Source organism: Cyprinus carpio, chromosome A17, assembly GCF_018340385.1.
Source record: "Cyprinus carpio isolate SPL01 chromosome A17, ASM1834038v1, whole genome shotgun sequence".
Taxonomy (NCBI): domain Eukaryota; kingdom Metazoa; phylum Chordata; class Actinopteri; order Cypriniformes; family Cyprinidae; genus Cyprinus; species Cyprinus carpio.
Window position 1 is genome coordinate 4204723 of NC_056588.1, and position 14673 is coordinate 4219395.

Sequence of the window (14673 nt, forward strand, 5' to 3'; positions counted from 1 at the left end):
CCATCTACTAAATAAAAGTGTTGTAAATTTTCTGAGAACACTGTTAAACTGAGACTAAGATTAAAAAAGGTGTGTGCGTATAATTTTGTATTTATTTACTCAATTATTTTTCATTTTAGTAATTTATTAATTCTAATAACAAATTAGCAAATAATACAATATATATATGAAATATACTACTTGAAATACAATTTTTTTAATTATATGACAATATTTAATTATAATTACAAATTAGAACATATAGAACGTAATAGTATATTTATTACATTTTATTTATTGTTATTATTCAATTTAATTTATTCAATATTGATTTTTTTAATATTATTTTTTTAATTTTACATATATATGCATGTGTTTGATTCACGCAGATGTCATTATTTATGATAAAAGCTGAAATGAAATTTAAAGGATTTAAAAAGCCAATCTAAAAAGTTGCTGATGATTGCTATGTTGTTAGGGCGTTGCTAGGGTGTTTTTATGGGAGGTTGGTGGGTGGAATGACTAGTAAAACTGTTCACTTAGAAAAGCAAGAGCATACCTCTCCTTTAAAGGCTGGTTTGATTGTAAACTGTTGGCTCACAAAACGGCAAATTTCTCCCAAAACACCTATCACTTGCACTTCAACTTCTTGTTCTTTGTTCTTTCTTGGCATACTGGTAACTCCTTTTCCTATTACCCATAATTCCATTCCCCACCCCCTGACCCTCCAGACTGTAAAACATTAAATCAGATGCTCCCGAAACCTCACTTCCTCCCATTCATTGACATTTCCTCCAGGAAGCATCTGCTGGTCCGTCATGAAGCGGCCTGTTAGAAGGACAGAATAATACTGTGTTAGTCATGGGACATTCAACACTACATTAGTCCCATGTGAGCCCTTGAAAACACACACTGAGGTCAATCAACACACATTCAAAGCTGACAGTGTTGAGTGTGATATGTAAACAGAGGTACAGAACTACTGTAAAGCGCATTCCCAAATGCAATGAGCGGTGCTTCAGGGATTTTTTTCCCCACAGTTTGTTTTGTCAAAGAATCCTGTTACAGACACAATGAAAAAGTAAAATAAATGGGAAAAAGTCCTTGTCCAATGTTAAACATATCTTTATGAGGAAATGTTATGATGTTTCCAATGTATTGTAACCTAAAACCTTCAAGGAGATAATGATTGTGGATCCATGATTGGATTTAACGGATCCTGTGCCAAGGAACATAGGTTTTTCACATCGGTTTGAGCTCATCTATAAATCTGCTGTGGGAGTTTATGTATTATGTGAGCTTTAGTTTCACCAGCAACTGATTTTGTTCATAGTTGCGATTGTTTTGCTTCGGCAGCACCACCACCCAAGAGGAAGGACAGACTTCCTGTGCTTGTTGTCTTGGGAGGACCTCACAGGGGCAACTAAGAAAGCCAGGGGAAAAAAGTAGAAAGTTTTATTTGGTTCCAGTCAGCGTGCCGACATGGAGCTCTCCATGGGATTATATCTTCTGAGTCTTCTCAACATGGCACGTTGTTTGCGTGAATCGTCCTACACTGTTCATTTGAGCAAATTCTCATTCGAAAATGCTCAGAATTATTGCAAACCTGGAAGTTTCCTGACCAACATTCCAAATGAGAAGGAAATGGCGAAGATTCTGAAAACAATCTGGGATATGAATAGCAAAACCGCCACGTCATTTTGGATTGGACTAAAGAGGGATAAAGGCATCTGTGTTGAACAGCATTTGCCTCTTAAAGGATTTTACTGGACGGTGGACAACAGCACTCAATCTAATGTTGAAACCTGGAAAACCAAACCTCGAGATACTTGCGCAAATCTTCGCTGTGGCCTCCTTTCAGTGGAATACAGTGACTCTGGCACAAAAAGCAATGGGTTTGAGGATGCTGCCTGCAAACAGGAACATCCTTTCATTTGCAAAAGAAACATCAAGCTGGCATGTCCTCGACCAGAAATACTCGACACACATGACATGATTGAGCCAATAAATGATCCGTATACACGTCAGATTGTTTGCCGTTCTGGTGCCAGGTTCAATCTGACATGCTCCAAAGATCTAGTTTGGACTCTGGTCGGCAACGAAAACATGAATATATCTCAACTCTGCCAAGAGTGCAAAAAAGGCTACAGGACAGATGCGTCCAGAAACTGTGTGGATGTAAATGAATGTGAAGAACTGAAACCATGTAAACACAAATGCCTGAACACAGAAGGCTCCTACAAATGTCTATGTTCATACAATGACGATGGCATTTGTAATGGCCCATCAAAGCCGCCCACCACCAATCTGAAAAACTATGAATATTCAAACATTAACAGGGGCAAATCTGGGTTAACTCAGCCTACGTCTCTGCCTAATGATGATGTCAGAATGCATGAGACAGTCAAACACATTGAGGAGAGCAGTGGAGACATTTCAAATATCGTAGTACCTGTGATTATAGCTCTATTGATTTTCATAGTGCTGCTGGTGATTGTGGCAGCCATTGTGAAAGGCTGCCTGATGAGGAGATCCAGAAAACTGGCCCGGAGGAAGGCGGAGGCTGTGGCTCTGAATGGATCCAGCTCCACGGTGAAGGTGAATGGAAAAGAGGAAACCTAAGTGGGAGAGACTGAGCAAATATAAAATAATTCAATGTGACACCTGCAGACTAGAGAGGATGCTTTTTGCAAGATATTCCTCTCTCAGAACATTTGGGTGTGAGTTCTGGAGTCACAAGAGTCCTGTGTAATTTCATATGCCATTCTATCTCAAAGTTGAAATCAGGGTCTTTGTGCCAGTGTGGATTTGGAAATTCTCTCTAGGTCACATCGACATTAGATTTTGTTTTTGTTTACTCTTTCATAGCTGATATTTAAATTCACCTATCTGTAGTTGTACGAACTGTTGAATATATTATGTTAATACTGCCTTTTGGATGTGTTTTCTAATGATATAGTTATGTTATGTTTCACAACATGAAAGTTTTAAACGTATCTTTTTAACTGAAGAGCTATATAAATAAACACGAATGTTTAAGATGCTGTACGCCGTGGTCGTTTCTTTGAGTACCAAAGGCAAATGTCTCTATTACCTGACAGATATCGCTGAAATAGGTGTCCTGAGAGATTATAAATGTTCCGTTTGGTGCCGCTTGAGGCGCTGAAATCATTTACAGCTGTTATAAAGGCGCTCTCGGTATTTTTTGTTTATATGATTCTGACCGATATGGCAGTAGACTTTAACTAATACTAATAATTATCAATGTGATTGCATTATCACGCAGATGTATTTTTAAATCATTTCAAATATATTATTTATTCATTTATTAACATATAGTAATGTATTTTCAATATATTTTAATAAAGAAACTAGAGTACGATTTAAGTATATATTTCACCTTTTGTCTAAAATGGGATCATGTCATAGTCTGTGAGTTTTTTTTTTTTTTTTTTTGGTTTTGTTTTTTTGTTAATATTTCACAATCAAAAAGTATATAATACATAAAGTTGAATCATGAATGAATAAGTAAACACATTGCGGGTGAAATAAATTACACTAAGGATAACCATAAATCAGCTTTGTATTAGACATATTCCCTGCAGCAGCATAAACATCGAAGTACAGCAGTCAATGGAATCGTTTCTCACAGGCTTCAGGTCAGATTTGATATCTCACCTTCACTATTAGGATTAGGTTTACAATCAAACACATAACATTTAGGCATCAGAACGGTCTTTTATAATTATTACAATATTTTCACTTGAAAGATAATTGAAATTCAACCTGTGCCATGTAAAAAAAAGTGCAGACTCGAACATTTGCTTTGTTTTTGCAATTTTTTTTAAAGAAATATAACTGTTAAAATGTTAAATTAAAAAAAAACCTTCACTGTCTAACATTGACAGAATCATGCTACTCAAAAGTTCACTGGCTAATGCTGTAATGTAATATTTGCATACTGCACTGCGATTGGTCTTCTTTCTTGCATATATTTGCGTACTTAATTAATTTAGATGAATGTTTTGACAAGGCGAGGCGGTTCTGATTTCATTTCTGTACACAGAACCAAAACATAAACACCGAAAACTGTAACATTATTTCGTACCAGCTTTGCAAGCACTGCAAGCTTCCTTCGTAAAATACAATTCTAGAGTTTCCACATAATGCACTGAGAGTGAATGATTTCCCCATGTTTTATTCCATTTGAAAATAAACAACCAAATATTTGGCTGTGGATATTTCTTTTTTTTATCTGAACGTCACACATTTGACCCATATCAACACACTTTATAATAACTTTCATTAATAAGCCATTCAAATATATAAGCATAAAAAGTTCATGCACAAAATTGCACAATCACTTTAGAGTAAGCATTATATAATCTAATAATGGCATTAACGAAAGTTATAATGAAGTCTTACCAATACATCTCAACAAAAAACACATACTGCAATGACAACAGATAACAAAACAAGTCTTTATGCTGTAATACCGAGTCCTACAGCGTTGTAGTTCTAGATGTGCAGGTGCCATTCCTGTACGTGCTGCCCGACTCGAGATTGTCCGTCTGAAAGTCATCCACACTGTATCCTCTACTCTTCAGAGCCGTGGCATAGTAATCTATGGGTTCCTCCGTGGCGTTATCCCACCAGCGGAGGCATAAAATCCTCTGGAAGGAGCGCCTGAAGTTGTCCGACAGGAATCCGTACAGGATGGGGTTGGCACAGCTGTTGGCATATCCCAAAATCACAGCCAGCTGACTGAGGGTGGCATTGTGCTGCTGGACGAACACGCTAATCAGCTGCACGATGTGAAAAGGCATCCAGCAGATCACAAACACCGTCACCACCATCATCACCATCAGCGTGATCTTCCTCTCGGACTTTTTGCGCTGCTGCCAGCCCGCTTTCAAGGCGACCACCCGCATCTTCACTATGATGAGGATGTAGCACATGCAGATGGCAATGACAGGGAAGAGAAAGCCCATCAGAAAGGCGTAGATCACAAATACAGCCATCCACTGACGCTCGGGCTCAGGCATCTGCATGTTGCAAGCCACCGATCCGTCAGAGTTGGGTGCAGTGGTGGAGAAGATGATGATGGGTAGGATGACCAGGATGGAGAACATCCAGACTCCTAAGTTGACCATTTTGGCGATGGTGGGTCTCCGGTACCGGGCTGCTTTGATGGGATGCACCACGGAGATGTAGCGATCGATACTCAACACAGTCAGACAATAGATGCTGGTGAACATGTTAATGGCATCAACACTTAAAACCAATCGACACAGCAGAGAACCAAAGGGCCAGTGGTGAAGTAAAGAAGAGGTGACTAAGAAAGGCACACTCAACATGAGTAACTCATCCGCGATCGCCAAGTTCAAAATGTAGATATTCGTCGCAGTTTTCATCTTCGCATACCTGAAGATCACATAAATCACCATCGAATTTCCACAGAGTCCCACCAGACACACTACGGAATAGATGAAGGAGATGAAGATCGCGCTGCTGCCGTGAGAATCCCCGTTATGCGTCTCGTTGCTGGAGAAGTTTATCAAAAATAAACCATCCTCCAGGTTCTTGAAGGTGTCGTTGGGCAGCATTTTGACACTGTTTTGAGCCTTTTTATGGATTTTAAGAGTTTATAAATTAGAAGATGCGCGCATTGATGCTGCGAGACTCCGGAACGCGCATCCCGACGCTGCGGCGGTTTCAGCACCATGGACAGTTACTCCACATCCACATGCATCACATTCACATACGTCACACGTGCAACATGACGCCATCGGCTCCTTACGGGTTTTGTGAGCTTGTCTGAGAAACAAAAATAGTTTCTTGACGGCATCTAGACCTTTATTTCAATGTCAAAACACATTTAAAATCAGTATCATATAAAGCAATACATACAATGTTTGGCCATTCTTGTTGCCTAAGGTAACTTAACACTCAGATAGCTTGATTTTTTATTTATTAGAAAGCTATATTTGTAACATACATTTTTTTTGCTTTGGATTTTAAACACCACCATCTTCTAATGTGTTAAAAAAAGAGAAAAAGAAACTGGTCTTTGGGTCTCTGGAGGAGATTTCATTATGGTCATGTCCTCAACATAGTCACATGGCTGTTCAGAGCACTCTAGAAATAAATGTGTTTAATTAACATTGTTTATGATAATATTTCTTAGAAACCCAACCTATGCTCTTGCAATGAGTTGCATGCAGTCACACAGACTAGAGTATATGCTAAACAGGCAGGCTTAGTTTCCACACACAGTTGAGTTTAAAATTCATAGCTTTTCTTCATGCCCTTTCCCTCTAAAATTGAATAAAATATGTTGTTCATCCTAGACAAAGAAAAGGGTTTTTACAAAAGGTCCACTGAACAAATGAAAAGCTCAGTATTTTGAGTCTGGAGTCATTCAGTTGGCATCTTTTGTGACTGTTGCCATAGTCTTTATATAGTTTTCCAATACTGCACAATGCCTTATAATAACAACAAAGCACCAGTGTGAAGTGGAAGCTTATCTGTGCTTATTTCTGGCACCACCTAGTGATGAATGCAAAGCTAAAGAAAATAATCCAACTTCAGTTGAAACTAATGTTGTTTGAGGGACTAAATAGTTTAGTTGAAAATACCAGGGTCCTGGTCCATACATTTAGATGCATCTCTGAATGTGTGTAGATGAATCTTTTTATGCTAAACAACAACAACGACATAACCAAACATTGTATGACTTTGGTGAGCTTAATTTCCACTAGTGACACTATACTTAATATGAATAGAAGTTTAGGAAATGAAAATCCAAAATATTAAGGTTAAACTTTCAATCACTTCACTTTTAAGGTTTTGCAAACAAAGTACCAAATTAATAAATAAGTAGATAGATAGATCTATAAAATCTGTAAATCTATAGCACATTATGTAAGAGGAGACTACAGGTACTGAGTTTTTGGTGGATGTCGCTTGAAAGTGTTTGAAAGATAAATTAAGTCTCAGACTAGGGACTTTTTGGGGGCATTTTTCTAATTAAAGTTTGAAAAAAATTCAGTATGTTGTAACATGCCCACAATATTCTATTCATTTAACAAGACAGCTGGTAAGACCTAAATTACCATTTCACACATTTTACCTTCTTTAGTCCCAAGCCAAGACACTCCATCTCAAAATGCTCACACCTTGAAAACAGGATATAAGAATAGCAAAAACCTGAAACTCTTTTGTCAGAATTTGAGTGATACCTCATTTTTTCTCACAGATGGAGACTTGTGTTGTCCTTGAAATGTAATGAGCCCAGTCAGAGCACAACATGTGAGGAGCAGATGGCTGTCTTCACACTCTTCTCTCTGAGACATGCTCTCTCTCTCTCCATCCTGTTAAGACCAGTGTCTTTGCCTGGTGTCATATGAAGTGACCTGACTTCTTTAGGGTAAATATGATTTCAGACATCAGGTGGATACAGCTGTCTGGATCTGGCTGTTAGGCTGCTTATTAAAATGCCTTAATTAGTAAGACATTTGATTTCATTTTAGTCAGTAAATTTGTTGTTTCACAACCAAAATTTATATATAAAATATATATATATATTTTTAATAAATTTATAAAAACAATTATCTTTATTTTATTATTACTCAGTGCAACTTATAAAATCCAAGTGAAAGATATAACACCAACATGTCAGAAAACAATTAAAAACCAGAATCACTGAGAGTTTACTGAGATCACCCCCTTGTGTCATTATTTTGTTGAACCACCTTTTGCTTTCATTCCAGTCTTTAGTCTGTTGGGATGTGTCTTTGTCTCTACTAACTTTGCACATCTAGACAATATTTCCCCACCCTTCGTTGCAGAACTGCTCAAGTTCAGATCAATTTGATGGTGAGCGTTTGTGGACTGCAGTCCTCAAGTCATTCTACAGATTTTAATGGGGTTTAAGTCTGGGCTCTGACTAGGCCATGCAAAGACATTCACCCTTTTCTCCTTCAGTCACAGTGTGCTCAGTTTTGTTGTGTGTTTTGGGTCATTGTCATGTTGGACGGTAAACCATCTTTCCATCGACAACTTTCTGGCAGAGGGCAGCAGATTTTCCTCGAGAATTGATAGTAATTTTAATTTTTTTTTTGCCCCATCCATTTTTCCTTCTATCCTGATGAGTGCTCCAGTCTCTGCTGCAGAGAAACGCCACATAACAGGATATTACCACCTCCATGCTTTACTGTAGGAATGCTGTTATTTGGATGGTGAGCTGTACTGGATTTTCATATGACATATTGTTTGGTGTTGAGATCAAATAATTAAATTTTAGTCTCATCTGCCTCAGAATCTTCAAGGTGTGTTTTGGCAAAGCTCGATCTGACTGCATGTGGCCTTTCTTGAGGAAGGGCTTTTTTCTTGCAACCCTCCCATATAAGCCACATTTGTGGAGAAATTGTTGTCACATGCCCACAATGACCACTCTTTGTCATAAATTCCTGTAACTGTTGCTGTAGCCTCTTGGTCCCCTCTCTGTTCAGTTTCCTCGTGGCTCTTTCATCCAGTTAGGAGCGAAGTCCTGATCCAGGGAGGGTCTGTGTGTACCAAATACCTTCCACTTCTTAATAATAGACTTCACTGTACTTCAAGCTTAAATTTTTTTTGTATCAATCTCCTGACTCATGCCTGTCCACCTCTTTATCCCAGAGATGTTTTGACAGTGCCTCGTCACCCATAGTTGATTGTTTGCTTCAGTTGCACTACCAAGACCTGAAATGCTCCAGGAAAGCTCTTTTCAGGCTGAGCTGATCAAAATTAGCACAGCTGATCACAGTTGAAGTCAAATGACTTTGTGTGCCATTCAGAAGGTGTTTAGCTTTACAATTCATTTTTAGGAGGGGTGATCCCTTTTCCATCTCAGTGATTCTGTTTTTTTTTTTTTCTGACATGTTGGTCTTATATTTTTCACTTGGATGTTATAAGTTGCAGTAAATACAGCTGGATAAAACAAAAACTGTGTCCATTTTTATTTCAGGCTGCAAAGCAACAAAATGTGATAATTTTAAAAGGGGTGATTCTTTTCTATACCCACTGTATAATTGTTAAATTCCCCTCAATCTCTCATGGGATAAAAACATCTTTCTCCATTGATGATCATTCAAAAATGTAAATTGCAATTGAAATTGCAAAAAAAAAAAAATAATAATAATAATAAAAAAAATAATATTACAGTAGATGTTTCAACAGTGAACAAAAACTGCCGGTCCATGAAGTGAAGATGGCAGCATCCAGGTTTTGTGCTTCTGAGCTGCATGAATCAGCCGACCATCTGCTATTTAGATTAATGAGAAACTGCAGGTACTTTAGACCTCCTTGGCTGACAGAAAATAAAAAGCAAAGCAGCTCTTACACAGTGCTGTCCATTTGTAAGTTTAAGGTCAGTAGGATTTTTAAAGGACACATTATATTGACCAAAAAGTGACCCAAAACATTTATAATGTTACAAAAGATTTTATTTCAAATAAATGCATTTTTTATTTTTTTTACTTTGTATTCATCAAAGAATCCTAAAAATATATCACAATTTCCACAAAAAAAACATTGATAATAATAAGAAATACTTCCTAAGCTGCAAATCAGCATATCTGAATTATTTCTGAAGGATTGTGTGATACTGAAGACTGTAGTAATGATGCTGAAAAATTCAGCTTTGCATCACAGGAAAAAAATTACATTTTAAAATATTCAAATAGAAAATGGTTATTTTGAACAGTAATATTTCACAATATTATTATGAATGCAGCCTTGATGAGCCAAAAAATCTTTTTAAGAAACATTAAAAAAAAATCTTACCAACAACAAACCATGTTTTAATAAGTTATGCCTGGCTTATTCAGTCAAAATAAAATGTCATATAATATAAATTAACTTGAGGAATATTTTAAATGTAACAAAGCCTTTGCAACAAAAGATGATGTTGTCTTACTGTATTTCAATTTAGCTACAAATTAATTTAATACAAAAATATTAAAATATGACTACATTATTTAACATTTACTAATGATATTTTTCTGGTGTACAATAAGAAAAAGAATAAAAATGAAATATGTTTTAATTTAATACAGAGGCTGGATGATGGGAAAAAACAATCAAATTAAATTGTCGGTCTGGATCTTGATTTTCCAAACATTTAATATTTTTTAAATGTATTTTAAAACTTTAATTTAACAAATTTAAACTGATTTCATGCAACAAAATTAAGACAAAAATGTTCAACAACTGTGTTGTATTAGCTAATTTTAATAAACTAAGAAGCAAAAATCTAATTTTGTTCATTCTCTGACCCTGAGCAGAATCTCGAGACCTGAAGCTTCACCGCAGTCCTGTAGTCATCAAGTGTGCTCCATCCATCCCAGAATACTCCCAACATCAGCCCTCAGTTTATAGAGAATAGCATCTCCAGGCTACAGCATCACAGCTGCAAGAAACACACACACACACACACACACACACACACACACACACACACACACACACACACACACACACACACACACACACACACACACACACACACACACACACACACACACACACAGATATGTTAGAGCAAAATATCACTCTCAACTTCCCCAGCATTTTTCAATCTGTCTCCTGTTTACAGACATCATTTGTGTTGTCTTCACCACAACTGCTTTGTTCACAGTTAGTCTTTCTCTATATAGCTCTATTCTTCTCACACAGAGACTGACGTTAATATTAGGTAAGCACACATCACCCAGTGCTTATTCATGACTGAAACATCAGGCTGCGAGAGACTGTGAATAGGAGGACATCTACTTTTCAGTTCACACAAGAGGGACAATTTGTGAGCAATTTTCAGTCTGCATTTGCATAAATTACCATTGCTCACCTGGTACCTTTACAGAAGTTGTTTTACTTTAAAGTGCTCGCACATGTAAAGGTCTTGATTTGAGTGAGATAATTTAGAAAAACTAATTTTTAGGGCTAGGATAAGCGTTCAATGTGTCTATTTACGGCTAACAAAATTAGATTGTTTAAAAGTGCACAATGGAATAGCAAGTGATTAATCCATTCATGGAGAAAACACTCATTAGATACTGAGGGCCATCTGTTTCCTAATATCCCACCTGTTTCAGCCGCATGTGGAGGGAATTAGGAATGGGCTCTAAGAAACTCTGTTTTTTCATATCAGAAATGCTTGCACATCCTTGCGTTCAACTTCATAAATATGCAGCCTGCCAAGAGGAAATCTATAATTGGTTTACACTGTAACCATAGCAACCACCTGTCTCTAGTTGTAGAGCAGTAAAGGGACATGGTTGTTGCATTTGTTTTCCTTCTGATAGCCAAACCTATCATGCTCTTGTCCTTTTGTGTGTGAAAGTGTGCTGAAACCAAATCTGCCTTACACACACACACACATACACACACACACACACACACACTCACTCAGTCTTTGGACTCTGAGTATTAAGTCTGTTCTACACTACAGTTTAAGTTCAAGAACTGCCTATTTAGACAGGAACATTTTTTATATACCATTTAAGCACGGTTATGAGGAAAATAATTAATTCAAATAAGGATAAAATAAAATTCCATGTGAATACTGAAAAATAGCAGATTGTAAAAATAATAAGCACTGATTATTTTTAGATAAAAAAATACCATTCAAAGTTTTTTAAAAAAGCAGGGATGCATTAAATTGTGACAAAAGTGACAGCAAAGGCATTTATAATGTTAGAAAAGATTCATGTATAAAAATTCAAGAAAATACTGCTATTTTGAATTTTCTATTCATCAAAGAATCCTGGGAAAAATATGTATCACAGTTTCCACAAAAATATTAAGCAGCAAAATTGCTTTCAACATTGATTAATAATTAGAAAAGTTTGTTGAGCAGCAAATCAGAATGAATTCTGAAGGATCGTGTGACATTGAAGACTGGAGTAATGATGCTGAAAATTCAGCTTTGCACCACAGGAATAAATTATGGTAACGCTGGACCAATTCTCACTATAGCTGGTTGGTTATTAGCATGCCTATTATTAACATAATGGCTGTCTGTTAGTACTTATGAAGCACATATTCTGCATGACCATATTCTACATCCCTAATCCTACTCAATACCTAAACTTAACAACTACTTTACTAACTACTATCAAGCAGCAAATTAGGAGTTTATTGAGCCAAAAGTCATACTTAATGGTTTGTTATTAGCGAGAACTGGACCTTAAAATAAATTGTGACCTAAATTACATTTTAAAATATATTCAAATTTAAAATAATTATTTTCAATTGTAATAATATTTCACAAAATTGCTGTTTTTACTGTATTTTTGACCAAATAAATGCAGCCGTGGTATACCATAAGAGACTTTTTACAAAAACATAAAAAAATCTTACAGCTAATGATTTCAGTGTGCAGTTTGCATCAGACAGTCGATGAGTGGATTTGTGGGAGGTCTGACTGCATGCTGTATGAGACTGAGACTATAGCACGTGTATGACTGTCTGGATTTGTTGAGGATAAAGACAACTTTGCTATCTTTTCACCAGCTCTCGATTCATCATCTTAACAAAAGCCCTCCACAGAGATATCAGCCAGTGTCATCAGATGTAATTAAGTGCAGACATGAAGACATTGAAAGTCGACCTGAAGTACAAATCTCCCTGTAAAGTGATGAATCATTATTGGCATAATTTAATATCAGGATGTTTCAAAGTTGGAACATAATAACCATTCTATACATACACCAATGGAATCAAGAAACACAATATACTCTGTAGTCAGCTTTAGGCCTTGCTCTCTCATGACATGCTGTATGATGATTAATATGACCTTCAGTACTCATAGGAGAATTAGTGATATCTGCAACTACCAAATTAGTTGCTATAAGGTTATTATTCTCAAGCTCGAAATACAAAAGAAAGATAATTAAAAACAGAACCCTAAATAAATGATTCATGTTGGATTAGTTTTAGAGTTTGTCTCTACAAAGAATTAGTAACAAATACAGTCTTGTTATATACTGTTGGGAAAAAAAGACATGGAAAATTGTAATATGAATTTTTCTGACATATACAGTACGCTACTCGTCAAAAGTTTGTAAAAGTAATATTTTGAAATATTATTACAATTTAAAATAACTGTTTATTTGAACATACTTAAAAATGTAATTGATTGATTATTGATGTAAAACTGATTTTTCAGCATTGACTGAAAGACATTGAAATATAAATCTTTTGCAATATTATAAATGTCTTTACTGTCACATTTTATTAATTTAATGCATCCTTACTGAATAAAGATATACATTTCTTGAGCAGCAAATCAACATATTAGAATGATTTCTAAAGGATCATGTGACACTGAAAACTGCACGAAAATGTAGCTTTGAGTTTTAAACATTTAAACAAACATTTTAAAATGAATTAACTAGAAAACAATTATTTTAAATTGTAATAATATTTCACAGTATTGCTGCTTTTACAGCATTTTGATCAAATAAAGGCAGCATTGAGCATAAAAACTTTTCAAAAACAACAAAAAGATCATAATTATTCCCAACCTTTGACCAGTAGTGTATAAGTGGACTTCAGGGGACATAATGGTACACAAATGTAGTATATTGTTCCTTTAATAAAATGTGGCAGTGAACTTAGCCTGCTACGGCTCACCCTGCGTAAGGTCCCTCTCGGCTGATTGGAACTGTCTGAGAGAGCAGTACAAGTTGGCTCTGTTATAGTAGGCATGTGCAGACCACGGGTTGAGGCAGAGAGCCTCATTGAAATCCTGCAGACATTCTGGGACCTTCTGCAGCAGAGCGTCAGTGATGGCTCGGTTCAGGGTGGCAGACTCATCTGAGGGATCCAGCTCAAAAGCTCAGCTGTAGCACTCACATGCATGTGTCGCAGAAAAAACGAGACTCACTATATATCTCAGCGGCTCTCGTCTAGAGAGTCAGTAGTGAACTGCCTCTGGTAGCGGTCTGGTAGTTCTTCATGGCACTAGCTTTATCCCCCTTGAACTGTTGGATCAGACCTCGGTTTGTAAAGTGCTGCTCTGCATGAGTTACACTAAAAAGGGCAAAGACAAGAGATATTATAGGAATAATTCACAAAAAAAAAAAAGAAGTAATAATTCATTTTTATTTTATGGAAAAGAGTGACCAAGACATATTCTGTAAAAAACAATCTAACTGAATAAATAAATAATCTGTTTAAAAAAAAAAAAATGGGGTTAAGGTTTGTTAATGATTTTGAAATAAGACTCATATGCTCACCAAGGTTGCAATTATTGAATTAAAAATACAATAAAGGCAGCAATATTGTAAAATATTAACACAATTTAAAATAATTGTTTTCTATTTGAATATATTTTAAATGTAATTTAGTCCCGTGTTTTGTATTATTAACAATGTTAAAAACAGTGCTGGTTCGTATTTTGTAGAAACCGTGATACAATTTTGTTCATAATTCTGTGATGAATAGAAATTTCAGAAGAACAGTATTTATTTGAAACAAACATTTTATAACCAATTAAATTCATCCTTGCTAAATAAAGGTACAAATTCCTTTAAAAAAATCTTTACTGACAACCTTTATAGCAGTGTTTATATCTTGCAGTGCTGCAAACGTTACCCATCTGTAGGCTGGTGACATCTCTGCCTTCATACACCAGCCAGCATTTAGGGTTCA

At 36.1% G+C, this 14673-nt stretch overlaps 2 protein-coding genes across 2 annotated transcripts; one reads left to right on the forward strand and one right to left on the reverse strand.

The window, feature by feature from the left end:
- Positions 1–1352: 1352 nt before the first annotated feature.
- LOC109070811 lies at positions 1353–3027 on the forward strand. Its single transcript, XM_019087345.2, has one exon. The coding sequence runs from the start codon at positions 1462–1464 to the stop codon at positions 2599–2601; it is 1140 nt and encodes a 379-aa protein (XP_018942890.1). The 5' UTR covers positions 1353–1461; the 3' UTR covers positions 2602–3027.
- On the reverse strand, positions 2480–6139 carry LOC109071168 (somatostatin receptor type 1-like). Its single transcript, XM_019087678.2, has 2 exons — positions 4476–6139; positions 2480–2611 (listed from the first exon to the last, which is right to left on the reverse strand). Exon 1 carries the CDS (start codon positions 5583–5585, stop codon positions 4482–4484), a length of 1104 nt encoding a protein of 367 aa, XP_018943223.1. The 5' UTR covers positions 5586–6139; the 3' UTR covers positions 2480–2611; positions 4476–4481.
- Between the last annotated feature and the right edge of the window lie 8534 nt (positions 6140–14673).

Excerpts from the sequence above, each read along its gene's own strand:
- LOC109070811 (XM_019087345.2), top strand. The coding sequence starts at position 1,462 with ATGGAGCTCTCCATGGGATTATATCTTCTGAGTCTTCTCAACATGGCA.
- LOC109071168 (XM_019087678.2), bottom strand. The coding sequence starts at position 5,585 with ATGCTGCCCAACGACACCTTCAAGAACCTGGAGGATGGTTTATTTTTG.